At 34.8% G+C, this 24,959-nt stretch overlaps 4 protein-coding genes across 6 annotated transcripts; 1 reads left to right on the forward strand and 3 right to left on the reverse strand.

Annotated features, from left to right (window-relative positions):
* Nucleotides 1-215: 215 nt before the first annotated feature.
* Nucleotides 216-3,358, reverse strand: LOC117160853 (uncharacterized). Of its 3 annotated transcripts, XM_076623385.1 has the most exons (6): nt 3,196-3,358; nt 2,307-2,597; nt 993-2,233; nt 731-853; nt 493-640; nt 216-414 (listed from the first exon to the last, which is right to left on the reverse strand). In XM_076623385.1, the coding sequence occupies exons 3-6, from the start codon at nt 2,140-2,142 to the stop codon at nt 324-326; spliced, it is 1,512 nt and encodes a 503-aa protein (XP_076479500.1). In that variant the 5' UTR covers nt 2,143-2,233; nt 2,307-2,597; nt 3,196-3,358; the 3' UTR covers nt 216-323. The 3 variants fall into 3 exon arrangements, with proteins under 3 accessions (XP_076479500.1, XP_033197786.2, XP_033197787.2); XM_033341895.2 differs by having other exon boundaries at nt 993-2,597; XM_033341896.2 differs by having other exon boundaries at nt 993-2,597; nt 3,191-3,358.
* Nucleotides 3,359-4,178: 820 nt separating this feature from the next.
* Nucleotides 4,179-8,037, forward strand: LOC117160876 (methanethiol oxidase). Its single transcript, XM_076623157.1, has 9 exons — nt 4,179-4,316; nt 4,469-4,583; nt 4,732-4,895; nt 5,790-5,969; nt 6,296-6,599; nt 6,747-7,007; nt 7,097-7,430; nt 7,598-7,720; nt 7,801-8,037. The coding sequence occupies exons 2-9, from the start codon at nt 4,568-4,570 to the stop codon at nt 7,847-7,849; spliced, it is 1,431 nt and encodes a 476-aa protein (XP_076479272.1). The 5' UTR covers nt 4,179-4,316; nt 4,469-4,567; the 3' UTR covers nt 7,850-8,037.
* A 953-nt stretch (nt 8,038-8,990) lies between these two features.
* LOC117160874 (uncharacterized) lies at nt 8,991-19,317 on the reverse strand. The gene is made up of 4 exons (XM_033341931.2): nt 19,206-19,317; nt 14,341-14,536; nt 13,701-13,915; nt 8,991-13,464 (listed from the first exon to the last, which is right to left on the reverse strand). The coding sequence occupies exons 2-4, from the start codon at nt 14,435-14,437 to the stop codon at nt 10,810-10,812; spliced, it is 2,967 nt and encodes a 988-aa protein (XP_033197822.1). The 5' UTR covers nt 14,438-14,536; nt 19,206-19,317; the 3' UTR covers nt 8,991-10,809.
* A 1,328-nt stretch (nt 19,318-20,645) lies between these two features.
* FoxK (forkhead box K) lies at nt 20,646-24,702 on the reverse strand. The gene is made up of 6 exons (XM_033341934.2): nt 24,563-24,702; nt 24,010-24,393; nt 22,953-23,675; nt 22,597-22,856; nt 22,205-22,307; nt 20,646-22,120 (listed from the first exon to the last, which is right to left on the reverse strand). Exons 2-6 carry the CDS (start codon nt 24,369-24,371, stop codon nt 21,946-21,948), a joined length of 1,623 nt encoding a protein of 540 aa, XP_033197825.1. The 5' UTR covers nt 24,372-24,393; nt 24,563-24,702; the 3' UTR covers nt 20,646-21,945.
* Between the last annotated feature and the right edge of the window lie 257 nt (nt 24,703-24,959).

The following is a 24,959-nucleotide window of genomic DNA, read 5'->3' on the forward strand; positions in this document are numbered from 1 at the left end:
CGGCAAAACTATTAGACCGGCGATTGTTGCTGTTTTTATCGTATTGGATACACCGCCGGAAAATTTAGGTCTTTGATCTTTTTAAGAGACACGTTCATTTTCTAGCCCGTCTAACATTAATGAAAAAAGAAAAAAAAATGAAAAGATAGAATTGAGCTTATTAGAGCTTACAAAGGTAAAAGAGAACATGAAAGGAAAACAGTTATAGACGTATGTTACATTCATTTATTATTAATTTATTGATATTAGAGAGCATAATGAAATAAATAGTACAAGAGCTTCTCTTATGATAATATAAATTACCTAACATAATTATATTTATTTTATTGGTTCATATTCCTAAAATTCATCTGAAGTTCAAAACGTCGGTTTGTTCGTACACCCTTCAAAACAGCTCTGCTTTGCTCTTTGTTTCTACAATAAAAAAAAAGTTTAAGAAATACTGGTATACTATTCTCTATTTTATAATTTTCGTAATTTTAATAACTTTACCTTGTTACTCGTAAAGTATTATTTCTCATGATACAATCGGTAGCTTCCAATTTTCTTATTTTTAATTTAAATTGATTGTAAGAATTTTTATTTAATATATTAGATAACTGATTTTCACCCCGTGAGTTAGTCTTTTCATTTCTTGTGGCTAAAAGATAATATTCGCATATTTAAAGGTACATATTTGATATGTATTATAAAGCTTATTTATGGATATATGGATTTATGGATATATTACTCAGTTCAGTATATCTGTCTATTACTCGTTTCCTTGCATCAATAATAGACTCTGCTTTGGCAAATATTTTCTTATGGATTTTAGCGAAATTTGGAACTTTCTTCGTTGTAGCAGGCTTTGAATCTACAATAAATACAGATATTTATATTGCTTTGTTTTAGGTTTCAATTGGTTTATAATTTTGCATAACAATAACGAAATATCTTAAATAAAGAATGTTCTTTATAACATAAAATATTTTCGACGGCAATTGACAGATTACCTGGAATTTGATTACGGGATGGTGTTGTTACTACAATTTCGGGGATGGAATTTGATTTTTTACTAAAATCTCTAGTCAGCGACTTCGTAATATTCTTTTTTGAACTGTTTTTAGATGAATTATTCTTAACATTATTAAGTTTTTTCTGTTTATTGTGATCTGCTAAAGATGAATTATATTTATAATCCAATGAACAGTTTGCAAAACATACTTTGGCATCCGTTTTCCGTATCTTTTGATCAAAATTTTCATACTCAGTTCTTTGTTTTTTGTATAGTTTCTTCCGTAAATTTGGAGTCTTAGGTTCAATAAGTTCATAGGTATCATCTTTTTTTACTTCCCCTTGTTTTTCTTCTGTTGTTGATGCAATACTTTTTTGAACGTTTAATGTACTGCATTGTTCGTTTAATTCATAAGTTGTGTCATCATTATATGATATCTGTTTTGTATTACGTTTATTATTCGTTCTATTAAATATTCCTTTCTCCTTTGGTGTAGAAGACGTAAAGGGTTCCACAAATGCTGTACTTACATTATCAAATGTTCTAATCATTTTATTATGCGGAGATGTTTTGAGAAAATGCGTTTGCGACTTATATGGTATATTTATTTGTTTAAGTTTATCATGACTTATAGTCTGAGAATGATTAAATATGGCATCAAATATCTTCTGCGAAATATTTATATTACTATTGCTAAATTGATCATTTATATGTATGCTTATCCTAGGTAGTGATGAAGATGATGTAACTTTAATAATGTCAGAAAGTCTTTTCAGTAATACTATAGGTTTCTTCAATTTAAATGCATTTTTTCTTAACATTTTGCTCATAAGTATATTTGAACTGTTTTCTAGTTGTGAGCTCCTTTTGCTACTAGTGCAATGCAAATCTGTAATAGTAGGAATCTTTGATTTTAGTAATATTGGATTTCTAGATTTTAAGCATAATTTTGGAGATTTTAATCCCATCTTTGATTTTGAAACTCTTTTTAATATTGGACTTTTAGATTTTGAGTATAATTTTGGAGATTTTAATCCCATCTTTGATTTTGAAACTCTTTTTAATATTGGACTTTTAGATTTTGAGCATAATTTTGGAGATTTTAATCCCATCTTTGATTTTGAAACTCTTTTTAAGGTATACCTCATATCAAACGAGGATATACTATTATGATTTAATAAGCTGCAATTTTCACTTACAGTATTATCAGATATATGTAACTTTGATTGTAATTTCTTACTGTAAAGTAATAATGATACTTTATTATTTTTCTTTGATTTTGTTCAAGTATTTTCTCTGGCAGTCAACTTACTTGGTGGTTTCAATACTTATATTCTGATATTTTTAATACTGCTGTTCTTCTGATTCATTAAGCTTTGCAAAAGAGTATATCGATAAAAATTTTAGGGCTCATAAAGAATTTACAAACCTCAACAATGTTTATAATAGAAATATATAATAATTCTATAACATATGAGTTGTCCTTAATATTACCTTATCACTGGCTTGATAATTTTATTCTTTTAAAACTTTTTTTCTATATGAATCGATACAAGAACAATCCATTAATTCATTAAACTCTTCTGCTACTTCTTTTTGTTATCTGTAATAATATTTAAACAAGATATGTTACCATATAACAACTTATCAAACTTCTTTTATTTATTTATAACAGTTTTCAACTCTATAGATCAATGTTTATCATACAATATATAATTTGCATCATAACTGCTATGTTTTGTCTTGTTTTTCTATGAAATCTCCTTTATATCTAATCAACAGTAGCCCCTGTTATTGTTCTTATATATTGAACATGAATTGATAAACAACTGTACATTGTGTTCTACAAATACATTAATCACTGGACTAATGTTGAATTTACAGTAACAATATAATGATACAAAATAAGACAAATAAAATTAGGATAAAATCATCATATCCTGCACATGTAATATTGGAATAATACAAAATCATTTGATATTCAAGCATACACTATCAACAGGCATTTTATTTTAAGTGTAGTAAGAATGATAATAACCAATGATTATCTTCAATATTGTCAATTTTTAATACAGAAATATTAAAAATTAGAAATAAAATAAAGAAAGGAACCTTTAGCTGTGAGATTACAATTTAGTTAGATGCACATAAATCTGTAAGATTTTCAAACTTAATTTTTTTTATAACATACAATACCTTACATTTTCAGTTAATTTTTGCATATAAAATCACTGTTTTGATATCCCTCGAAAAAAATAATCAATATTATTTAATCCAAACAAAGAGAATTCGTTATATTTTGAACGGTATACTGTTTATACCTTGTGGCTCCAAGTAACGCTAATTTTAAGAACTTTATGTACCTTGTGGCTCCTCGTAGCGCTGATTTTAAGAACTTTATGTACCTTGTGGCTCCCCGTAACGTTAATTTTAGCGCGATAAATATGAATCGTATAACAACGTAAGGGAGGCAATAAAGAAAAGAATTTTGATTTTAATAACAAAATTGGTTAATTATCATTGATAACTATCTATAATCACTCACCAATTTACATATTTCATATGTGTATAAACATTGCTTTACCATATGATGAACACTAGTTAAATCCATTTTTTAACGTTAGTTATTAATAACCTCTTCATTTGGATATTAGATGAACAGTACTTTGTCATTTAAAACTGTGTACATATGTATGTGTGGAACAACGAAGATTAGATTTAGAACTATCGCTGCGCTTGAAAGGACCAGACTTTTCCCAATTAATTAAAATAAAACTTTATAATTTTCAAGTTTAATCCGCTTATTACTAAGCTGAAGCCTGTTATCCAATTGATTATCCAATTAAAATGTTGAAGAGTCTAAATCTTAATTTATTCAAGTTTTGTGTTTATTAACTAATTATGAGCTAATTGTCCTCTCGTTTCGTATCACTCTTATATCGCTTTTTGAAAGATTATTATTTCTAAAAATTTGGAATGGGTTTCATCAGACAGATTCTTCAGTTATCACGATTCATAGTATACTCGTTACTTTCTCGCGTCATATTATTTTCATTATATTTATTATTAAATTTCGTCATATTACATCATTAAATTTATCTTCCACTAGCGATATTGAAACTCGTGGGAGAATAAGTCTTATAAAGTCCTATACAGTATATCATATAACAGATGATAATAAGTGGAGAATTCCAGTACCGTTATCTTTCACTCAACTCTAAATGTTATTAAGGGATCAGTACAGAACGGCCTTGCTTGCGATCAAGTCGAAAACGTCTACATTGCATATACATAAATATTCGACCAACTGCATACTATTGACGTATGAAAATTAATTCTTTTTCAATTTCCAAACAATCACTTGCGTTTCTTTTTTACCATTATTAGAATATAACTTTTTATCTTTCCAACAAATTTTTTCTCTGTTCTATCGTTCTAATTGTTTTTTTCCCATTTTCAATCTTGTCTTTCTAGTTTCGGCTCTTTGATCTGTCAATTGTTACTTAACGGAATTAATAATTTCCGCGTCATTTGACATCGATCATCGGACGAAATCTAGCAAACGCCAGCAGAATGCCGAAGGACAAAGGTATAGTTGTTACATTATTCTGTATCATAATAATTAGAGTTCGTGACTCTAAAGGTACAAGTATACGCACAGTGGCACAGTTTTGATTTAGATACACGTGAAATAGAGACTTCTGACATTAATTTAACGAACGTTATTATACACACAGGTTGCAAGAGTTGCGACGGTCCTGGCTATAGGTCACCTAGTGCAGCGATGCTCGAAGGACCACGTGAGAAATTGATATACGTCGCCTGTGTTCATACGGATCAAAATAAATCCGATGTCCTGTGCACCGTTGACGTAGATCCGGATAGTCCCGATTATTGTAAGGTACGATGAGCGTTACATAAAATTTAGTTATACAATTATACTACTTATAATAGCTTAATACAGTAGCTACCACTCATAAATATGCAAATATTTTAATCGATTTGTAAAAACGCTATTTAAATTTGATTAAGTATTCGATAATTAAGTACACAATTCGATTAAAATATACAATTAATGATGAATTAATAATGAGAAGAAACAACTTACTAGCTTTTTATAGAATCATCAATATAAATTTTCATCATAACTATAAATTTATGATCTATTAAAATACACAGCAATAAAGTATTTTACTATTTATTACATATACTACTATATACATTCGCTATTTAAATATCATTATTTGGATATGGGAATTAAAAAAGCTGAAAGTCAAGAGTTGCAAGTAGTTACTTTACTATAACAAAAGAAAAAAGAAATCTGAAAAATTACGGTTTGCAATTGCGAAGAAACGAATTGTTATAATTTTTCAAATATATTGACGTCACGAGATCATAAAGCCAAAATAGTATCTTATCGAAAGTTATTTCTATCGCAATAACATTTATAAAATGTATCTGTAACTTTTTAAAATGAAGTAGTTACATATGATATGATATGAGTGAGATAGGTACGAGTATGATACGAGGTACGTAATCTTTCGTATTTGAAAACTCCAATCTTCCCAATTTATTTTTAGAATTTTATTATTTTTTACTTCAGGTTTTTAGCTGTATATTTCTAAATGTAAAAGTATTAAATGGTCCTTTGTTGTGTTAGAGGGATTGAGCACTTTTTATTTGAAATTGGAATAGATAAAATAGTCATAATACGAATGATACGAACGATGATGTGATTTTACAGTCATTCTATGCGCGTCAAATCTTGTTCACCCAAAATATTCATATTTCATAGATCGTTCACAAATTGCGAATGCCCTACATTGGCGACGAATTGCATCATTCCGGATGGAATATCTGTAGCAGTTGCCACGGTGTACCACGAAAACGGGACACCTTGGTACTTCCTTGTCTGGTGTCTGATCGCGCCTACTTTATCGATACAACCAATGAACGGGCTCCAACAATCAAAAAGGTTTGACTATCTTGTATGTTTATATAGGTATATGTACATATGTTATTGTACGTATAAGTATATAATTAACCGAAAATTCCATTTACATACATTAGACTGCAAATCGTTACAAATTTAATTGGAAATTTTCTAAAGAAGATGGCATTATGAATAAAACGAGAATAAAAAAAAAGCGCATAAAATCGCGTTAGAAGCTTCATTTCCTGAAAATCAAGTTTGGAAACTTGACGTTCTTTTAATACAGGACTGAATTATTTTAAGTTATAATACTTTCGAAGTAAATATGTGATATAATGATACGTATTGTTTGTATTCTTCTTGACTAGGTACTGAGCCCAACGGAGGTACACAAATACGGAGTATCGACATTGCACACAAGTCACTGTTCGCCAACCGGAGAAATTTTAATTTCTACGCTAGGCAAATCGAATGGAGACGCTACTGGTGATTTTCTCTGTATCGATTCCGAAACACTCGAAGTGAAAGCCACATGGACCATGGGAGAAAAAAAAGCAGCGTTTGGTTACGATTTTTGGTATCAACCGTATCACGATACACTTGTTGCAAGTGAATGGAGCGTGCCTAGAATTTTTAAAAAAGGCTTCTCTCCGGATAACAGCTCCAATCCTGGTTAGCTACTGTATTTTACACTTTTTTTCTTTTTCTTATGTCTAAGAGTATTTTAAATCATATTATGTATCTACTACTTCCTCATTGTTATAGTATAATCTAAAAGTAATTTTAATTGAAATCTCGTTCGATCTTTCCTTTTTATAGCGCTTTATGGCAGAAGCTTGAATTTCTATTCGTGGAACGAAAGAAAGTTAAAGCAAGTTTTGAATTTGGGCGATGATGGAATCGCGCCACTTGAAATACGATTTCTTCATGATCCAAAAGCTAACGTGGGACTCGTCGGATGTGCGGTATCTTCAAATGTATATAAGTTTTACAAAATGCCGAACGGCGAATGGGCTGCAAAAAAAGTTATTCAAGTTCCTCCGAAAAAAGTGGAAGGATGGATGTTTCCAGAGATGGAAGGTACGCTTAAGTCAACTAGCAGGAGACTCACCTTTAAAGTACAGAATTATTCGTAATGTATCATTCTAATTTATTGTTTTCATATATAGGAATGATAACGGACATTTTGATCAGTCTCGACGACAAGTATCTCTACCTATCGAATTGGTTTCATGGGGATGTTAGACAATATGATATTTCTGACATGGATAATCCGAAGTTAACCGGACAAATATTTCTTGGAGGCTCAATTTTAAGTGATTCGAAAGTTCGTGTAATTGGAGACGAGGAATTAAGTAGCCAACCGAATCCAGTTCATGTCAAAGGCCGGAGACTCGACGGATCACCGCAGATGCTTCAATTAAGTCTCGATGGGACACGTCTATATGTGACTACTTCTATTTTCAAACCATGGGACCAACAATTTTATCCTGAACATGTCAAGTATGTGCATACTTTCCTTATGTTCCTTCAATCGTTTCTAATTAATTGTATACAAAATATGATATAAAATATAACATACAATATATACATAAAATTTTTCTATTGTAAGTTGAAATACTTTTATGAGTTACCGTATATCTTGCATACATACGTTTATACGATTCTAGAAATGGTTCGACCATGGTCAAGCTAGATGTTGATGTTCAAAATGGAGGCTTGAAACTCGATGAACAATTTTTGGTGGACTTTGGCACAGACAAAAATGACATTTTACTTGCACACGAAATGCGGTTTGAGTCTTATTATATTATTTGACGTTTCCTATTTTTTAATGTAATTTCAAAATAATAATTATAATTTCCGTTTCCAGCTATCCGGGAGGTGACTGTACATCAGATATATGGCTAGCGGAAGATTAATCTACTCGTCCATCAATATATATTTTCATTTTAATAAACAATATTTTAGATGCTTAGCAAAGTATCAGTGGTACATATAATCTTCTAATACACTGAAATACTTTACAAATATGATCGCTTTTTGCGCTACGTTTTATCTCAATTATGTTTTCTGTAATCGAATGTTATATAAATATTAACAATTCTAAGAGTGAATATTTTTTTTAACCTGTCAGAAAAATTGTTTTTTTACTAATTATTAATATTAGAAATACATTTTATCGGATAATTTATAGATTATAAAGAAAAGTATATAATCCACTAAAATTTTATACTAAAAATAAATACTGCATTTATTTGAACGAAACTTAAGTTAATGTCTGATTCTTACTATAAACACGAAAAATTATAGATAGTGCAGAAAGTTATGGATTCCTAAATGGACTGTGATAAAGAAAACAAAGTACATCCATAAATTATGAAATATACTTACGTGCGTTGATTTGCTTAAAAGAAAAATAAAGAAATAAGTATCTTGCGTTGCAATCCAACGAATGATCGAACTAAATTTGTCTAATAATATTAAACTCTTTTTACCCCATCAATGAGGATACTTTTTATTTGTAAAAAATATAATAATATAATGCTGACGCTGCTGGCAGTAGCGATATTTTCAACGATGTTAGTGGTGCTGACAACGACGAGAAACGGTACAATAACAGTAACGATTATACAACAATGATGTTTCATGTAATCGCACAATATGGTAATTATTATTTATCTTAAATATAATGATAAAGGCGATAAATTAATGCAACAATAACGCGTATAATATGTATATATGTATGTGTGTATGTGTATATAATGACGAAAGTGTGGCAACATCAACAAATACGAGCCACGTTTTTTAAAACGATAAACATCATAATAACAGTACAAAAAGAACGTTACAAAAAACGATTGCAACTTATATTCCGGTGAATTTGCTTCGAAATTGGCAATGGAATGGTATACTTTAATCTAAATGGGATAGAGGAGGAGGAGAATGGGTGAATTTCGATTGTCTCGAAGAATTCGGTGCTCTTTGTGTGTCATCGTTGTCGTTCAAGTCGACTATGATCATATATGCGTAAAACTGAACAATTGATTCACAGCAGTTCAGTAGCGTAATCAACTTGATCGATTTATATTTAATTTAACCGAAAAGACAAACAGAGCTCGATAAATATAATACGCGTCGTTTCCCGTTTGTCTTGTTACACGTTCCATGATGTTCATAAACAGCATTGGTAATTGTACAGAATAGAGTACAACTCATTAATTTCAATGATCTTGAGATATGTGTATTGTCGAAGACAATATTTTGAATAATATCTCACCACAACATTTGATCGCTCTATATTTAGCGATAAATTGTAATAGTAAAATTATTCAAAATGTTGACCTAACATATTTCAAAATCATTACAGTCCGTGAGATGTAGCATATTCTATATATATAATTACCACATCATTTCCGACAATGTACGTACATGCGAGCACGTACTCGCTTGCTACAGATGTAACGCGTACGCTACTTCACACCCTTGACACGGTGAAGTATCGTTAACCTTGTATCGGTATTCCGCTAATATTCTAAGTTGTTACGATATTAAATGTGATCTAATTAGAGAATTCGAACTATATACAAAAGAACGTAAGTTCTCGTCGATTAATATAATAGCAATTTTATCGATGTTTGGTTTAAGAGTTATTCACTCGAGGTGCGCTCATATGCTAAAAACTTTCTAACTTCGATATATACAATTTTTTATTTGGCATATCCTCGAGGAATAACACGCGTGCGCATCATTTTAAACAGACTTATAACGCACACGTGCAAACATTCGCAGGCACTCTTATTAATATGTATAACGCGAATACATTGTGCAAAAATTACAAGAATATAATCGTAAACTGAACACGAATTAAATCGTGGATGAAGCTGCTTTGTTGAACCTACTTACATATACATGGGTATATTACGTATGCGTAATATGTGTGACCGCAAAAAAAAGATCACGTTTCCGATACTTATTTCCTTCCTTTGGTACTTTATGATGATACTACATGTGGGGAAAAAACGCATTTTGGGATTGAAATTATTTTCTCATTCTCTTCCCTCCCTATCTCGCCTTCTCTCTATACACATGTGGATACGCGCACGCGCTACTAAGCAGGTGCAGAGTAAATCATATACATTATAAGGAACGAATATCTGTTAAAACGATACAACAATAACCATTCAAAATGCTCTTCATTAACTAACAAATTGTTTTCGATTTGAATGATTTAAAAGATATTCGCTTGCAACAATTATGCGTGCACTGTAGATGAATGGAAATGGAACATTAGCAGAAATTTGCTTCATCTAATGAATATTATATACTGTATACATACTGTATTTTATATACAGTATATATACTGTATCTACGAATATACTGTATTTTATATATTTTTGCATTTTATATGAATTCTGCGTACTTTCTACCGTCTAAATTTTCCATAAACCCATAAAAATTTAGAGTCTACCTACAGTCGTATTCAAATTCACTCTGTAGATTTGCAGAAAGAGGCGCGCGCGCGCATACACGCACGTTATACATATAGGTATAGATGTGTGTATACCTAAAATGTTTACCTATCTTATTTACCTATTTAATCAGTCATCCGCCTAATTTGCCATTATTCCTTGCTTCTTGTTCATTGGCATGAATAAAACGAGTGGAGCGATATAATTTCTGTTACAGATTTACGCTCGACGACACGAGTACGAACATTGTCCACTGATAGTGTGCTCGCATCGAGATATTGTACAGAAAACAATTAACCCAACATGGAAGAAGAAACGGAAAGAAGAAATTGCGGGTCTGCACTCGTACGTTTACGTTCGCGTTTATAATTACATTTACGTAATTGTTCGTGTTCGTGTCCGTGACGGTGTCAATAAGGTACATGAATGTCCCTAGAAGTAGCTCGTTGCCGACAAATTTTGCAAACAGTGACCAAGCAAATGAGACCGAGAAGAATGGCAAGAGCAGCGCCTAGACCAGCTCCAGCCCATCCAGCAGAGCCAACGACGCTGGCCAAGCCACCGACACCGTTTCCAGATCCGGCCATGCTACCACGTTCCCCGACAACATCGGTGCCGCAAGTTTCGATGGATTCGTCGTTCGGTTCCTCGATTATTCCCAGCAAACCGGTACCGTTGTGCGTTGTTTTGAAGATCGACCGAGGTTCTGGCATAGGGCAATTAACAACACCGTTACAAACAAGTCGCGCGGGGATACAACCAGCGTCGCCCGGACATTGAAATCCACAATACTCCTCGAGCTTCTGCGTATTCAGAGCGCCCGAAGCATCGCGTGGCAAGTGATACAACTCCGTCCAAGCGATTTTAAACGCGGCTCTCGCCGGTGCCATCGAACCAGTGAATTGAACGATCACCGTCGGCCATTCGAATTCTTCTTGCTGTTGATCTGTTGGCAGTGAGGATTGCGACGGCGGCGGCGGCGATACCGGTTGCTGTAAGTGCGTTTGAGTTTGAATAGAATCCATGTTGAAATGTCCAGATTCGTGATCCCCGGACGTACGAATATTTGGGACGATCTGCGCTGCCGATATGATCGGCATTTCTCGTACGTAACTGACATTTTCACCGCATATGCCGAAATGCGGTTCGGCAGATCCGGGCAAGAATATCTCGAGTTTTCCATCCTCGCAGGATCTCGAGGCAAATTTGATCTTGTCGAAATGTAACCAAACGTCTCTGTCTCGATTCACTCGTAGTTCCCAGATACATTTGATCTGTCGAGGTGGCGCAACGTATCCGAGTGCTTCGTAATGAGGGAATTCAATTTCGCCGTCGGTCGTAGCTGGCAAAATCGCTGGGCCACATAATGGACTATGAGCGAACTCGTACCTTGCCTCGAATAACGGTGAGGATTGTTTAAAATAGTTCGCTGCAGCGTGTGCACCATCTACTAGAAGCTTTAACTCAAGTTTTTCCCCTCGTGAGATCACGCGAAGCACCGGTTGCCTGTCGCTGTTTGGTCCATTGGTTATCGTCGATCGACAAATACAATGACCCCTACCGATACTGCTATTTTGTAATTGACGCGATGCGTGCTGCTGATGTTGCTGTTGCTGATATTGTTGATGCTGCTGCTGTTGCGAATACTGGTCATTGTTAACATCTGTGATAGACGGTTCTCTAACGATCAATCGATCGACTCGACTATCCCAACAGTTACCGCATTGCGCATACGGATGCACCTTGAAAGAAACCGATTCCACGATAAGAATCACTCGTGCGTATAATCGTTTGTCCGTGACGAAGGTATACGTGCAGGAAAGATCCGCCGGTGGATCACCTGGTCGCTTGTAAACCAGGGTATTTAATGGCGATCGAAATTTGCCAGATCGTTCTTTCCAGGAGGCGAACGTTTCGTCGCATTCGGTTCCAGGTACAGGCACGCCGAATCTTGTCGCATTGAAGAAATCATAATGCGCCCAATAATACAACGAACTGCCGGAATAGCTTCCCGTTTTGCTCTCGAATTTAACGAACAGAGCGTTCGAGCTCGAAACGAAATCGTGCTTCTCCATTGGTTTGCTAAACGTGTCGCAGAAGGTTTTGATAATTTTCGCATCGTCCGGCCAATCGGCATCGTACAGTGTTAAACTTTCACCGCAGTCACCATCGTACGGTTGTATCGGTGACTCGATCCGGTTAACTCGAAAACTAGGGAAATAGAGTCTCGCGATCTCGCCAGCTCGACCTTTCAAAAGATAGGTACAGCTGGTATACGGTGGATACCAGTGCGCGACGGAGAGAAATATTCCTTCGTTACCGCTATGCAAAGATTCGCTATTTAACAACCAATCGCAGCTACCGTTTCGAACGCCAGCGGTCTCTACGTGACCCGGCCAATTACCAACGTTAAAATGAAAACCGGTATTTAACAGAGGTCCCGCTGGTGACGAGACAAATTCCACATAGAGATCCTCGCTGGTACCGATTATGCTATACGGGAATTTTCCCATACCACAAAACGTACCGATCGCCGGGCTATTTTCATCTTTGCCATCGTAAACTCGTATGTAGTCGTACGGACAATGCTCCGAGCCAGAGCTTATCGGTCTCATAGGGCAAGTCATTATATTCTCGCATCTTTGCCCGTCGATATTGAACTCCTCGTTCTCAATGTAGAGCTTTATAAAAGGCAGCCGTGTATTCAGTCGGTACTTACAATGTAACGCGCGCGGATAAATGCCTGGATAAGCAGGGCTCTGTACGTAACACGTTTGTAGCCTGCAATCCTTGAAAACTCGTTCGCAATAGCTACCGGGCACAATTTCGCCTCTTCGATTTGGGTAGAGTTCAGGATGTTGGCCGTATCTCAAGTATACCTCGAACTGTTGTTCCGCGCGGGAGTCGAAGCTGAAGTACGTTTGATCCGTAAAGTTATCCGCGTGGAATATCACACGGACGAAACTTGTCTCGGAAATAAATGTTTGCGGTTGCTCCGACTCACCGCAATAAACCCCAGGATCTTTCCGATTGCTCACTTCTGTTTTCGTGTTTCCATCTACGATCTGCGAATTCCACCATTTACGTTAGTTAAATCGTATTTACCCTTCTCTTCTGTTGGCTCATTTGGCCTATAACATTTGATCGTAAAATTTCATTCGGCTCGTTAACGCGACTTTGCTACTATGATACAAGAAAGTTGATTCTAATAATTTGTAACTCGTGATTGCACAATTTTACTAACGATATTAGTTAAATCGTACGAAAGAGCCGAAAGCATAGTATAATAAAATAAACATACCTGTAAATAACCGCCAGAGCAGGTGGTGGCATTTTCTAATACGCCAACTTTAAACTTCTTGAAACGAACTCGCAGGATCCAATCTCGTGGAGTTCCACGAAACGATCGAAAACGATACCAGCAAGATAGTGGTTTTCCCCAATTTGCGGAAGTCACAGCCGGACTCGATACATCTTCGTATAAATCCACTGTCTTGTTGCAATGATCTCGATCCGCTAAGAGGTGAAACGGAAGTGGAACGACAAAGAAAGGAAAGGAGAAGGAAAGGAAAAGAAGAAGACGAAGAAAAAAATAAAGAAAAACGGTTAGACATATCTATTTTCATTCTTCTTTAAATCTTAATATTCAACGTCTTAAAATTTGGCCTTGTATTTACATAGAATAATTAAACTGATCATATGATATGAGACGCTATTAAATTTATATAATTGCAGTTCCTATAATTTTTCGTTCATATCATAAGAGTTTACGTTCATATAAATGAATTCGATCAACAGGAATTCAACGTTGAATTGGACATTAACTAAAATTTCGTCCATATAGATGGAATTTTACTTTATATATATCTTTGGATCTTCAAATTTCCGATAAATGCATACACAAACGTCTGCAGTCTACAAGTAACAAAAGAACGTATTACCTCTGCGGATAGCAGCTGGACTGGGGGTGGCAAAAACGAACAGGAAAAGAGCGAAGAATCCCCAGCCCCAAGTGCCCGACACCACCGGTATAAGCATTCCAAGTTAGGCACGCCGTTCCACGATCTCCTTATACTGTCAATCTAATTTCAGGTTTTCGCTTCCTAGCATCGCTTGTCCTCTTTTATTTGACAATATCTACAAATTCAAATGTATATACATGAGCACATCCTACAGCGTATTCCGTGGCGAGTATACCTTTCTATCTTCTTTCACAAGATCTAAGATTTGTTTGTAATCTATATTTTAACGTCTCTATCCGATATTATACATTAAGTAATTAAATTAATTATTTATACATTATGAAAGAATCAATTATTTTACAAAGAACACAGGTATAAAAAGTGTTAAAATTAATAAGATTAAGATACCATCGAAATTTTATTTGACAATATAAATTTTGTTCTACGTTTGTGAATTTTCGCGAATCGATCTATAGCACTGTCTTCGCTTAATTCTACATCACAATGTATATCTAACAACATAAGCCCAATGAATCAATCTATCCACTACTATAGTTGATTCAAACCACGTATCGAGTCTACTTTTTAAAGTAGAAAACGATCTCTCTATACTTGTAGCACTTAAAGGTAGTGTAATTAGAATTCTTAGAAGAACATGTAAAGTAGGATACATACGACAGTCACAGAGTTCGAACGATTTAATTGCTCTATATGAAGAATCCAGTCTTTCTCTGTCTTATTTTACATTCCACAACTCCAACTCAGAGATAATGATCTTCTCTAGCGTATCGATAAGTTTCTTTAAAAAAGTGGAATATTTTTCAACAACTTTCCAAACTGCTTCTTTAAACAAGGTATTATCTTTCAAAGTTGTTGAATTATGAAATAGAATTGATAAATAATAGAAATCTATACTTTCTTCGGAAAATCGATATTTCGAATCTTTAGTTACACTTTCTCTTATTGAGATGTAAATAAATTGAGTATAATACGCAACAGAATCGTTGGCAGGATAGTTTTATCACAATTCTTCTACGATACCACAAGCTTTCTCGTAAATACTGGAAAACGTTTCCACACACATATCACGTTTTGTTTTTAAAAGTTTAAAAGTATCCCCAAGTATATTCTGTGTTGATTTAACCCCTTAACCTACAACTACGGGTATAGCCCGTAGTACGATGATCGGGCCAAACGTAAATATTACGGGCATAGCCCGTAGTAGATGATCGAACCAAACGTAAATCGGCCTAAAATTCTCGAACATAAATCGTAGGTTAAGGGGTTAAGATCAATGCGAAGCTATCGAAAAAACATCTTCATTGGACCGTAGAACTTAACAAATCGAGAAGACAAACAATTGTGACTAAAAGTCCTAAATTGTTTCACAAAGTCCGAAAAGTTGATGTTCCATTACATTCTTAAGCGTGTAAATGCGTTTAGATGAAGCGACAAAACGTGTTAAGGTTTCCTTTATCGTACCTACTACATTTCTAATCGAATTGACAACGATTTGGATATTGATAAATTAAGAATGTGACTGTAAATGTTTTTGTTTTTAAATTAAATCATACGCTGTAGTTCCTACGTAATTTCCGATATCAAGTGCAACAGCATTATTATTCTTTTCATCTGGATTAAACGATGAACAAAGTTTAAATATTTTGGCCTAATTCGTCGCAAACATTAACATTTAAGTTCGTTTGCATATCGGACGTATTTGTTGTTGGTGATTGTGAAATCATCTTCGACATTGGGCAAAAGAAAACTTAAATAGTATTCTTTTCGTTTCTTGCTAATACTTCGACTATCTTTAATTTTCTTATCGAACTTGTTTTTATTCAAATTGTCTAGAAAACAAAATAATGTAATACTTGTAGAATAATTTTTGTATGCAATAATATTAAGTGAGAAAGGAGAGATCTCTTGAATTTTAGCAAAAAATATCGTTGTTTCTTTAGTCCATAGATCAATGGTTTATATTCAATAATAAAAAGGAAAAAGTTATACTTTTTTTGCGTCTTAATTCATTCTCATAGGAGGAAATCTATATTTAAAATTAATTCTTTTAATTTTTCTGCTAATTAATCTTTTTAGCGAAATGACAGTATAAATTAAGGAGAAAGATCCATCTCTCAATAAATTATTCCTAGCACCTTTTCTTGAAAACAATTCTCATATCATTTTTCATCAACCATATAATTGCGAAATTATACAAAGCCATTTATTTAGAAACATATGTGCGTTTAAAACTATAAAAGAAAAATATAAAAGATTTTCGCGTGAAAATTTTCTGTTCAAGTCACATTTTTATAAATTCTATAAAATAAAAGATAAATGATTTCGAAAATAACAATTACATGTATAATAAAAATATAAATATAATTATGCTCTGTCGCTAGCTTTTTTAGAATACAAATTTTACAATGCTCATTAATACGAATAGTAAATTATAAGTAGAGAAATATCTGAGTTGCCATTACGTTCTGGAACTGTAATTTATAAGGATAACAGATTAACAAGGATGAATAAAATCAAAAATATACATACTATTCTTTCTTGTATCTATTCGCTACGCGACTAAACGTACGGTATCTCAGACTGCTTCGGCTAACAACTGCGAATCTGATCGACTGATCGACATACATTTGTTTCATCAGGGGACCGGTCCTGATGCGACCCCGATGTACACTTGTCATTTCCTCGTACGATTCGTAGTAAAGTTTCTTCTGTGAGATATTTAGAAACATTTTCAAGTGATATTCTGCAAACGTTCTAAAAACGTCCATGCACTAACAAGCACGCCCGCTAAGCATACAAATCGTAAACAATAATATATGTATATATACATTCACAACACATTAAGTATATATCTAACACTTTTCAGAATGTGATACAATATTTTTATATTTTAATACTTTTAGGGAGAATAGGCGATCGCTCCTATCGTCCCCCTCTGAATCTACCACTAAATGTATTACGATATCTTTTAAGATATATACTGCAAGTGAAAACAACATAACGCGATCTAAATGAAACTGAAAAAAGCTTATCGGTAAAAATACAGTTAAGAAAAATGCGAAACGAATTCTTACTTGGTACCTTTGTTTCTTCATCTTAACACCTACATCGCGAATATAATCTGCAGGCTATGGTCAAAGATAATTCTTAACAAAAATTCATTTACTCGTTATATGGATTAAGCAAGCCCGGAAATTGCTCGTTCCGTCGTTTGCTCGTTCACTCCAAAATGGGGCTATAATTGATTCAATCCGTGTTAACTCTCCTCTTGTTGACAGTTCAGGACCGAGCAAATTACGTATATTCTCCGACTCCCCCTTTTCTGTACGCACAACTACGTAACTTTCACTCTTTCAGCTCCATTTTTCTCCTATTTGTTTCTTCCGTTTCGTCCAAGTCGCCGCGCTGATTTCAAAGCTTTTCCGAGATAACGAAACTGCTACACATCGATATAATACAGACATAAATCACTGTCAAAAGAACAGAAAAAGAGCACGACAAAGTCATAAATAATAAGATAGTAGACAAGATTTAAATGTATAAATTATACGAAAAAAAACTCGCGCAAATATGAGACAAAAATATGGTGATAATATAATGAAAATAACTTCCGTTTTATATGAATTACCACTCACTGTATATTTCAGTCTCGATATCGCATCGCCTGTTTAACGCCCGCAACATAATACGAACACGTGGCTCTTGAAGTCATACTACACTTTTTCTTACATGAATGAGCAAAAAAAGAAAGGAATTACTTACTTAGCTGAGGTATCTTCAAAACGAGGTCGACGTTATATTTGTCACAATAAAGAGTACTTTTACTACCTGTAGAACGCGAGAATGTGGCACATGTTTAGAATAATAAGACGTAATCGAAGATTTTCGTGTGTTCATAAATAAATCGGTCTTTTATAACTTACTGTAAAAATATAACGAAATTTTGTTGTCTCATATACAATTTCAAAATACAGACTTATATACAGCTAGATATAGAATTTTCGTTGATGAAGTTGCGAAAACGCCACCAACGAGTATCAACGCAATTTTGACAATATTTATCAGTTATACGGAAATAGTCGATACCGATATCATAAGATAATCATATATATATATGATTATATTATATGATTATTTATATATATATATATATATATATATATTGTTCAAGATGAATCATTTTTCAAAAGTTTCTCTCACATAATCATACTGATAAACCGAATACGCGGTAAATACTGCGCGAGCGCAGACAAGGTTTTCACGAGGTAATGGATACCAGGACACTGCATTATCGAAAGATCATTAGCAGAAGCTGATCTTTTCCCTCTAGATATCTCTCTCTCTCCTTTTCTCTCTTATTCTTTAACCACCGATTATTATATTCTTTCGCATTTTCCCTTTATATTCCTGCTGTTGTTCTGTCTTTATTAGCACATGTTCGATTAAACTCGTAGCTTGATCAATTATTGCCGTGTTACACACGTATGAACGCGATCGTGAGTATATCAAAGGGAAACAACAAAAGAACAATTGTCCAAAATAAATTCGCACGAATATGTGTACTTGTTACGATTATATAGGAACACAGAGGGAGAACGACAGGGCAAAACTTGCAGTTGGAATGAGGGTCAAACATATAGCGACAAAAGAGACATGAAAAGTAAAAATCAACGCAAGATATGAGAAAACAAGTGAAAGGTAAGAAGAAAAAAGAACAAAAGGAAGATTAAGTAGATGCAGAGAACAGCAGGAACAGAAGCTTCCGAGAAAATCAAAATATGAACGAGTATTAAACGAAAGGGTAAATCGAATCGCTACTGTACCAATTAAGATATCGAGGTTCCATCAATAGTTGACTCAAAAATTTGGAACGTTGACTGGATGAGAGGCTTGTTGGCTTCTTGGTTGACTAGCTGACTGGCTGACTAGCTGTCTGGATAGATGGCTAGATGGCTGGATACCTAGCTGGCTGGCTGGCTGGCTGGCTGGCTCGCTCGCTGGCTGGCTGGCTGGCTTAACGTCCGATGAGAGATTCGGGTCGAACGTCGCGCAAACTCTCTACACCCTCTTTCTTCTTCGCTTTCCCTCTTGCCCTCTCTCACTTCCCTTTTCTTCCTTCTCGTTTCCTTTCTCTATTTCCCTTTCTCCTATAATCCCTTTTTCCATATATACTTGCTTTTTTACAAGTACCCTTTACTTCCCATCATATCTCTCGCAAACATGTACCTTAACTCATTATAGCGAGCCTGTCTTATTTCTCTTATTACGTTCACTTCTTCCACATTGTATAATAAAGGTGGAGATAAGAGTGTATGAAAATATTTATTTTAATCCTCGTGAAATGGACGTTATTATTCATACCATGCTCCAAGTTTTTCTTCTTTCTTTTACTTATGGTTAGTAGAATTCATTTCTGACTCTCTGTTTTTCAAAATTTATCCGACAACAACATTCGTAAATAATAAATGATTAAATGAATTTTAGAAAGCAAGAGAGTCGAGAGACCGAGTAAGAAGATGTCAGCAATTAAGGACAATATCTGTGGATAATTGTTACGGGTCACAAAAAAAACCTAAAAAAGAAGAAAGAAAGAGAAACAAATATGCATATCCGAAGTCGAAATCGTAAAACAAAAATACGGAATTTTTTATACAGAATAAACGTTTTCGATTATTAGTATAACTTTGATGATCCGAATTTAAGGGTAGGAAAGTTATTTTTGGGTAGAAAACAGAAACATCTTGTTTTCCTTAAGTTTGATGAAAAGATAAAAAAAGAAATAGAAAAATAATCGATTCAGAGGATCGATTCGTTGGATAGATTATAATTGATATTTCAAGTTATTCAAATAACCGATGCATCGTTCTACCTCGCTTCTGCTCTTCTCGTGAAACGATACCGATATCTCGTTGATATATTACTTGCTCGATGAAAAACAGAATAACATTTATTTAGTTTGATTTTGCAATACAATAATTATCGACAGTGAAAAACTGAATACAACTCTTTCGTTTTGCTATGTCAATCCAAATGTGCAACCGAAATGCGTTCCTGTCAAGTTTGAAAATCGAAAAAAAAATTGAAAAAGTCCTGATAGAATTACTCCAGTTTGAGCTAATCGTTACATAATTTTGAATTTTACACCTGATCGTCATTTTAAATTATCATTTCATCTTATTGTTCATCTATCTCGTACCACGAGAGCAAGCAGACATTTCTCGATTTTGTTCAACACAGAGAGAAACAGTTCGAAGCAATGAATGTTCGTTTAAGAGTTTATTTACAAGTGGCAACAAAAATACTATCACCTCTTCCTGTATGATTATAGTATGTTAATATCTTCGTTAGATAAACAGGCACGTCAGAAAGAAATTTCGATCGACGTATTCAGCATAAGATTATTGCTTGTTCTTTTTCTTTTCTCTTCGTTCTTTCATTTCTTTCTTTTTAAATAGAAACTTTGTAAAATCATACGCAGAACTATAATCTAAAGTTTGTCTCTACGATTCGCGAGCATTTTCACTGAACGCGAATTGCGTCATAATCAATTTCATTGATCGATTCATACAACGTGAACAATCAATCGACGAGATCGAAGAATCGGAAAGAACCAGTGAATATTCCTCTTTTTTAGCCAATAGTAACCGGATATTAAACAAAAACAACGTGTACCAGACCAACGTGGTTCAAAATTTTATAATTCAAACTCATATAAGCTTATTTACGATTGAAAATATGTATAATTTTCAACAAATTTCTCAAACAAGTTCATTTACCAGTATTGGCATCGTCCTAGAACAGGTGACCTTTTCTTTTGCAAAGCACTAAGGCGAACAACGTGAGCTGTTTTAACATAATATTTCCTTCTATTGAGATTCAACATCTTTCGAATATACTACGATATAACTTCATCCAAGATGTTTCTTATATATAATACTCTTCCACGAGTGTTACAAATATTTATTCCCTCTTATAAATACATCAAAGCTCCCGTCGCCTCCTTGTACCTGTATGTCATCAAAGAAAAACATAAAAAATTTACTCAACGAAACACGTGTATGTGCATACTGATGATCATGACGACTGAATAACCCTGGTACTACGTCAGCAGTTGATTCAAGTTCAAAAGTTGGAGAAAAGAAAAGATACAACATCAAAACTAGTTTTCAGAATGTGAGACGAGGGAATAACTTTGTCTGCTCTCGCTTTTCTTACGAATATTCCACTTGTTGCGTAAAACAGTAAACTGTATCGAGTATTTATCATACGCAGAAAATAAAGTAACCACTATGTGGTTAAATGAAAAACAGTACAGAACTGAGTGTGTACATGTACGTATTTGTCGGCGCGCGCGCATCAAAGATGAAAATGTATGGAGAGATTTAAACGTGGTATGGATATGGGCATCGATTCGAAATTCTGAACATTAAGCGTGCACGTGTTTACGGACGCACACACGAACAAGTGTGAGGTACACGCGCGTGCAGATATATTTGACAATGAGCGAGTAGCGCGATGTAACAAAAAATGTCCTACGTAACGATAGTCTAGGACAACGATGGTTCAGTGGTCGTCCATATCATGAACACGTTGACGTTTCGTCGATGGAGGTTGGTGTTCAGGTGGTTCAGGACTTTCGACAATGGCGAGCGGTGCTGGTGATCCGGGAGAACTATCCGATTCCTCGTGTGAACGCTTCGCAACTCCGACGCCTGCGTCGGGACCAATAAAGCTTCCACTGAATGTGATGGTACAAAATGACAATCAATTTCAATGAATCGATAGAAGAATACAGCAAGGAAAATATTGAGTACGGACGTACCTATAATTATACGTGGTCTGTACAATAACAGGAGCTGGGCTATATTGACCAGCTGGGGAAAGAGAATGTTCTTCTGTAGTATTTCCAGATACGATGTACTTATCTAAAAAAATATCATAGTATATTTAAAATGATAGATACTTTTATGATTGATGACGACGGTAAGATATATACGTAAAGCCGTGGACATACAGAGAGTGGAAAGCGGTAAGCAGCAATATCAACATTTGGAGTATTGATGTTGCCTATACCATCACTTATTTTACCGCTTTCTGTATGTCCACAGCCTAAGAAACTACCGGTAAGGGAGCGAATACAACTTGTAGTATCTGAAAAGAGTTTTTTCTCTAAAATAAGAAACATAAAAAAAGCCATAATAAAAACACTATTACCTTCTCTGGTTGTATCACCACTAACACCATTCGTGACAACAGTAATCTGTTGCATTAGGCGACCTTTGTGAGACGATTGACTCGAGGATGCATAAGGATGACCAGGTGATCCTGGTGCGGACTGACTAGTCAACTGACCAGCCGGAGAAGATACAGTACTATCTGGATACGATTCTGGTCCTGGCGAAACTTCTCTGCTAAGACATTCTGGTGTCATCAAACCACTAATTCCGACGTGAGATGGAGAAGCAGGCGCACTTCTATATGATTTGAAATGTTACAAGCATTAGATTAGAATTTTTAATAATTGGTATATATGGAACTGGAAAATAAAGATACTTATAAAATTTATCTACCTGGATGAAAGTCCAAAAGGAGCTCGGAAACATGGAACTCCACGTTGTCTTCTTTGTCTAAATGCTTGTTCTATAAGTTTTGCTTCCGATTGAGGATCTATTCGCCAAAAAGATCCTTTACCTGGTTCTTCTTGGCTCCTTGGTACTTTGATAAAATAACGATTCAACGAAAGATTATGCCTTATTGAATTTTGCCATCCCTTATCTGCAGTTCTATAATATGGGTAATTCTTGGTAATATAAGAATAAATGCCAGATAACGTAAGCTGTTTATCTGCAGCAGATGCTATTGCCTGAACGATTAATTGCGCGTATGAGTATGGAGGTTTAGAATCATCTTTCGGAGGACTACAATTCGCTGTTGTACCAGGACTTATTTGTCTATTAGAACTTTGTCCACCCTCGTGTCTCTCCATATTAGAATTTTGTGAGTCATTTGCAACAGCAGCTGCATACACAGCCACCATCTGTAGATCTGCTGATATGTTTCTCCTTCCTTGTCCTGCACGTGGACTTGCAGGACATGAATTAGCAGCACTTATTGTTCCAGTAGGAGAAGGGAATGGGCTACTATAGCCTGCATCCGGAATATTAATACGTAAAGGTGGTAATGGTGCTCTATGTTTTGGAGGAGAGCGCACACATACATTACTTTCTTCCTGTTCATCTACCAACGATTGAAATACAAGTCTTATATTTGTACTTGGAAATCTCAATGTACATCTGAAACAGAAGAAACATGCGACTGATCAAAGAGAATAAAGGAAGAAACAAATGAAGTATCTGAGAGAAAGTGCAAAGAACAAGTAAAGCTCTTAAATAAATTCTCTGCTTAAAATTGTTTGCATGGAATATCACAAGACAATTTTTTATTGTTATCACGTATGAAACTATGAGATATAATTTGAAAAAGACAACATCGCCAAATGATGAGGCTATCATAAGTCATGACTGAAAAGAGACTGTATAAAAACCGTATAACAAGTTTGCCAGTGGCATGCGAGAAACGTGCAAGAAAGGTTAAGTCGGCTCGATAAAGCTCCGAAAGATATCTTACGTCTTTGGTAATCGGAACTCAGCCGCACTCTTTCGTTGGAAAATTCCATCAACAAAAACACCATTTTTACCATTGCAAACCATAAAAAAATACGGGTGATCATAGTAGATTTCAAGGTGTCGTCGTGAGATAAAGCTGGAGTGGCCCATGTTGACGTCGACCTCACCCTTGCTGCTGTTACGTCCGATAGTGATACTATGCTGTCTAACCATGTATTCAAACTCGCGACCCTCTAACCGTGCAATCGGTGCACCTTTTGCTTCCGGGTTCCACTGCATCTTCGTCGGGCTGGCCGGTGCCGACTTCAGTGCCAGAAGGGCCCACGCGTCGCTCTCCTGAGTACGGGAGTACGTAGTAGACATAGCACCGAGTAAGCGAACCCTCCTTTGGGATAGAATGAGAGAGGGAGAAAAAGGAGAAGTAGACAGATATAGATAGATAGTCAGATAGATAGATAAATAAACGAATAGATAATTAATCAGATAACTAGATACATAGATGCGGATAGAGAGCGATAAGTTACCGCCAGAGGAGGAAACAATCCTAAAATTACCTTGTATATGCACACCTTGCAAACTATAGGACCGAGGATTAGGAAAATAAACGGATTGATTAGAAGATTACACCAATTAATATCGACGATAACGCGAGGAACCACGTGAAATAGCATATGAAATTCAATTTATTGAAATAATCAGTTGCCGTACAAATTCGACAAGCAGCCAATCGAACAATCAATCGATTAATCGACTGATTAACTGATCGTCTGACAAATTGATTCGATTGATCGATCGGCCGGTCGACTAATCGACCGGCCGATTGATTTTAACGTAACGGTGCAACTGAGCAAACTAATTGAATATCTAATGATTAATGATTAATCGGATTATTAAACAAATATATATGATAATTACAAAAAGCGTAAGAATCGATATATGAACTATTCATTA

The sequence above is a fragment of the Bombus vancouverensis genome, chromosome 12 (assembly GCF_051014615.1).
Source record: "Bombus vancouverensis nearcticus chromosome 12, iyBomVanc1_principal, whole genome shotgun sequence".
In the NCBI taxonomy this organism is placed as follows: Eukaryota; Metazoa; Arthropoda; class Insecta; order Hymenoptera; family Apidae; genus Bombus; species Bombus vancouverensis.

What these genes read in the sequence shown, in the direction of transcription:
- LOC117160853 (XM_076623385.1), bottom strand. Translation starts at nt 2,142, where the DNA reads ATGAGGTATACCTTAAAAAGAGTTTCAAAATCAAAGATGGGATTAAAA. An exon ending in AGACAGATATACTGAACTGA is followed by an intron (nt 641 to 730) that starts GTAATATATCCA and finishes ATTATCTTTTAG; the next exon opens with CCACAAGAAATGAAAAGACT. An exon ending in AATACTTTACGAGTAACAAG is followed by an intron (nt 415 to 492) that starts GTAAAGTTATTA and finishes TTTTTATTGTAG; the next exon opens with AAACAAAGAGCAAAGCAGAG.
- LOC117160874 (XM_033341931.2), bottom strand. Translation starts at nt 14,437, where the DNA reads ATGCTTATACCGGTGGTGTCGGGCACTTGGGGCTGGGGATTCTTCGCT. An exon ending in TCCAGCTGCTATCCGCAGAG is followed by an intron (nt 13,916 to 14,340) that starts GTAATACGTTCT and finishes TTCACCTCTTAG; the next exon opens with CGGATCGAGATCATTGCAAC. An exon ending in GCTCTGGCGGTTATTTACAG is followed by an intron (nt 13,465 to 13,700) that starts GTATGTTTATTT and finishes TGGAATTCGCAG; the next exon opens with ATCGTAGATGGAAACACGAA.
- FoxK (XM_033341934.2), bottom strand. Translation starts at nt 24,371, where the DNA reads ATGTCTACTACGTACTCCCGTACTCAGGAGAGCGACGCGTGGGCCCTT. An exon ending in GAGTTCCGATTACCAAAGAC is followed by an intron (nt 23,676 to 24,009) that starts GTAAGATATCTT and finishes CTTCTGTTTCAG; the next exon opens with ATGTACATTGAGATTTCCAA. An exon ending in CAGACCACGTATAATTATAG is followed by an intron (nt 22,121 to 22,204) that starts GTACGTCCGTAC and finishes CATCACATTCAG; the next exon opens with TGGAAGCTTTATTGGTCCCG.
- LOC117160876 (XM_076623157.1), top strand. An exon ending in TTTTATCCTGAACATGTCAA is followed by an intron (nt 7,431 to 7,597) that starts GTATGTGCATAC and finishes ATACGATTCTAG; the next exon opens with AAATGGTTCGACCATGGTCA. An exon ending in TTACTTGCACACGAAATGCG is followed by an intron (nt 7,721 to 7,800) that starts GTTTGAGTCTTA and finishes TTCCGTTTCCAG; the next exon opens with CTATCCGGGAGGTGACTGTA.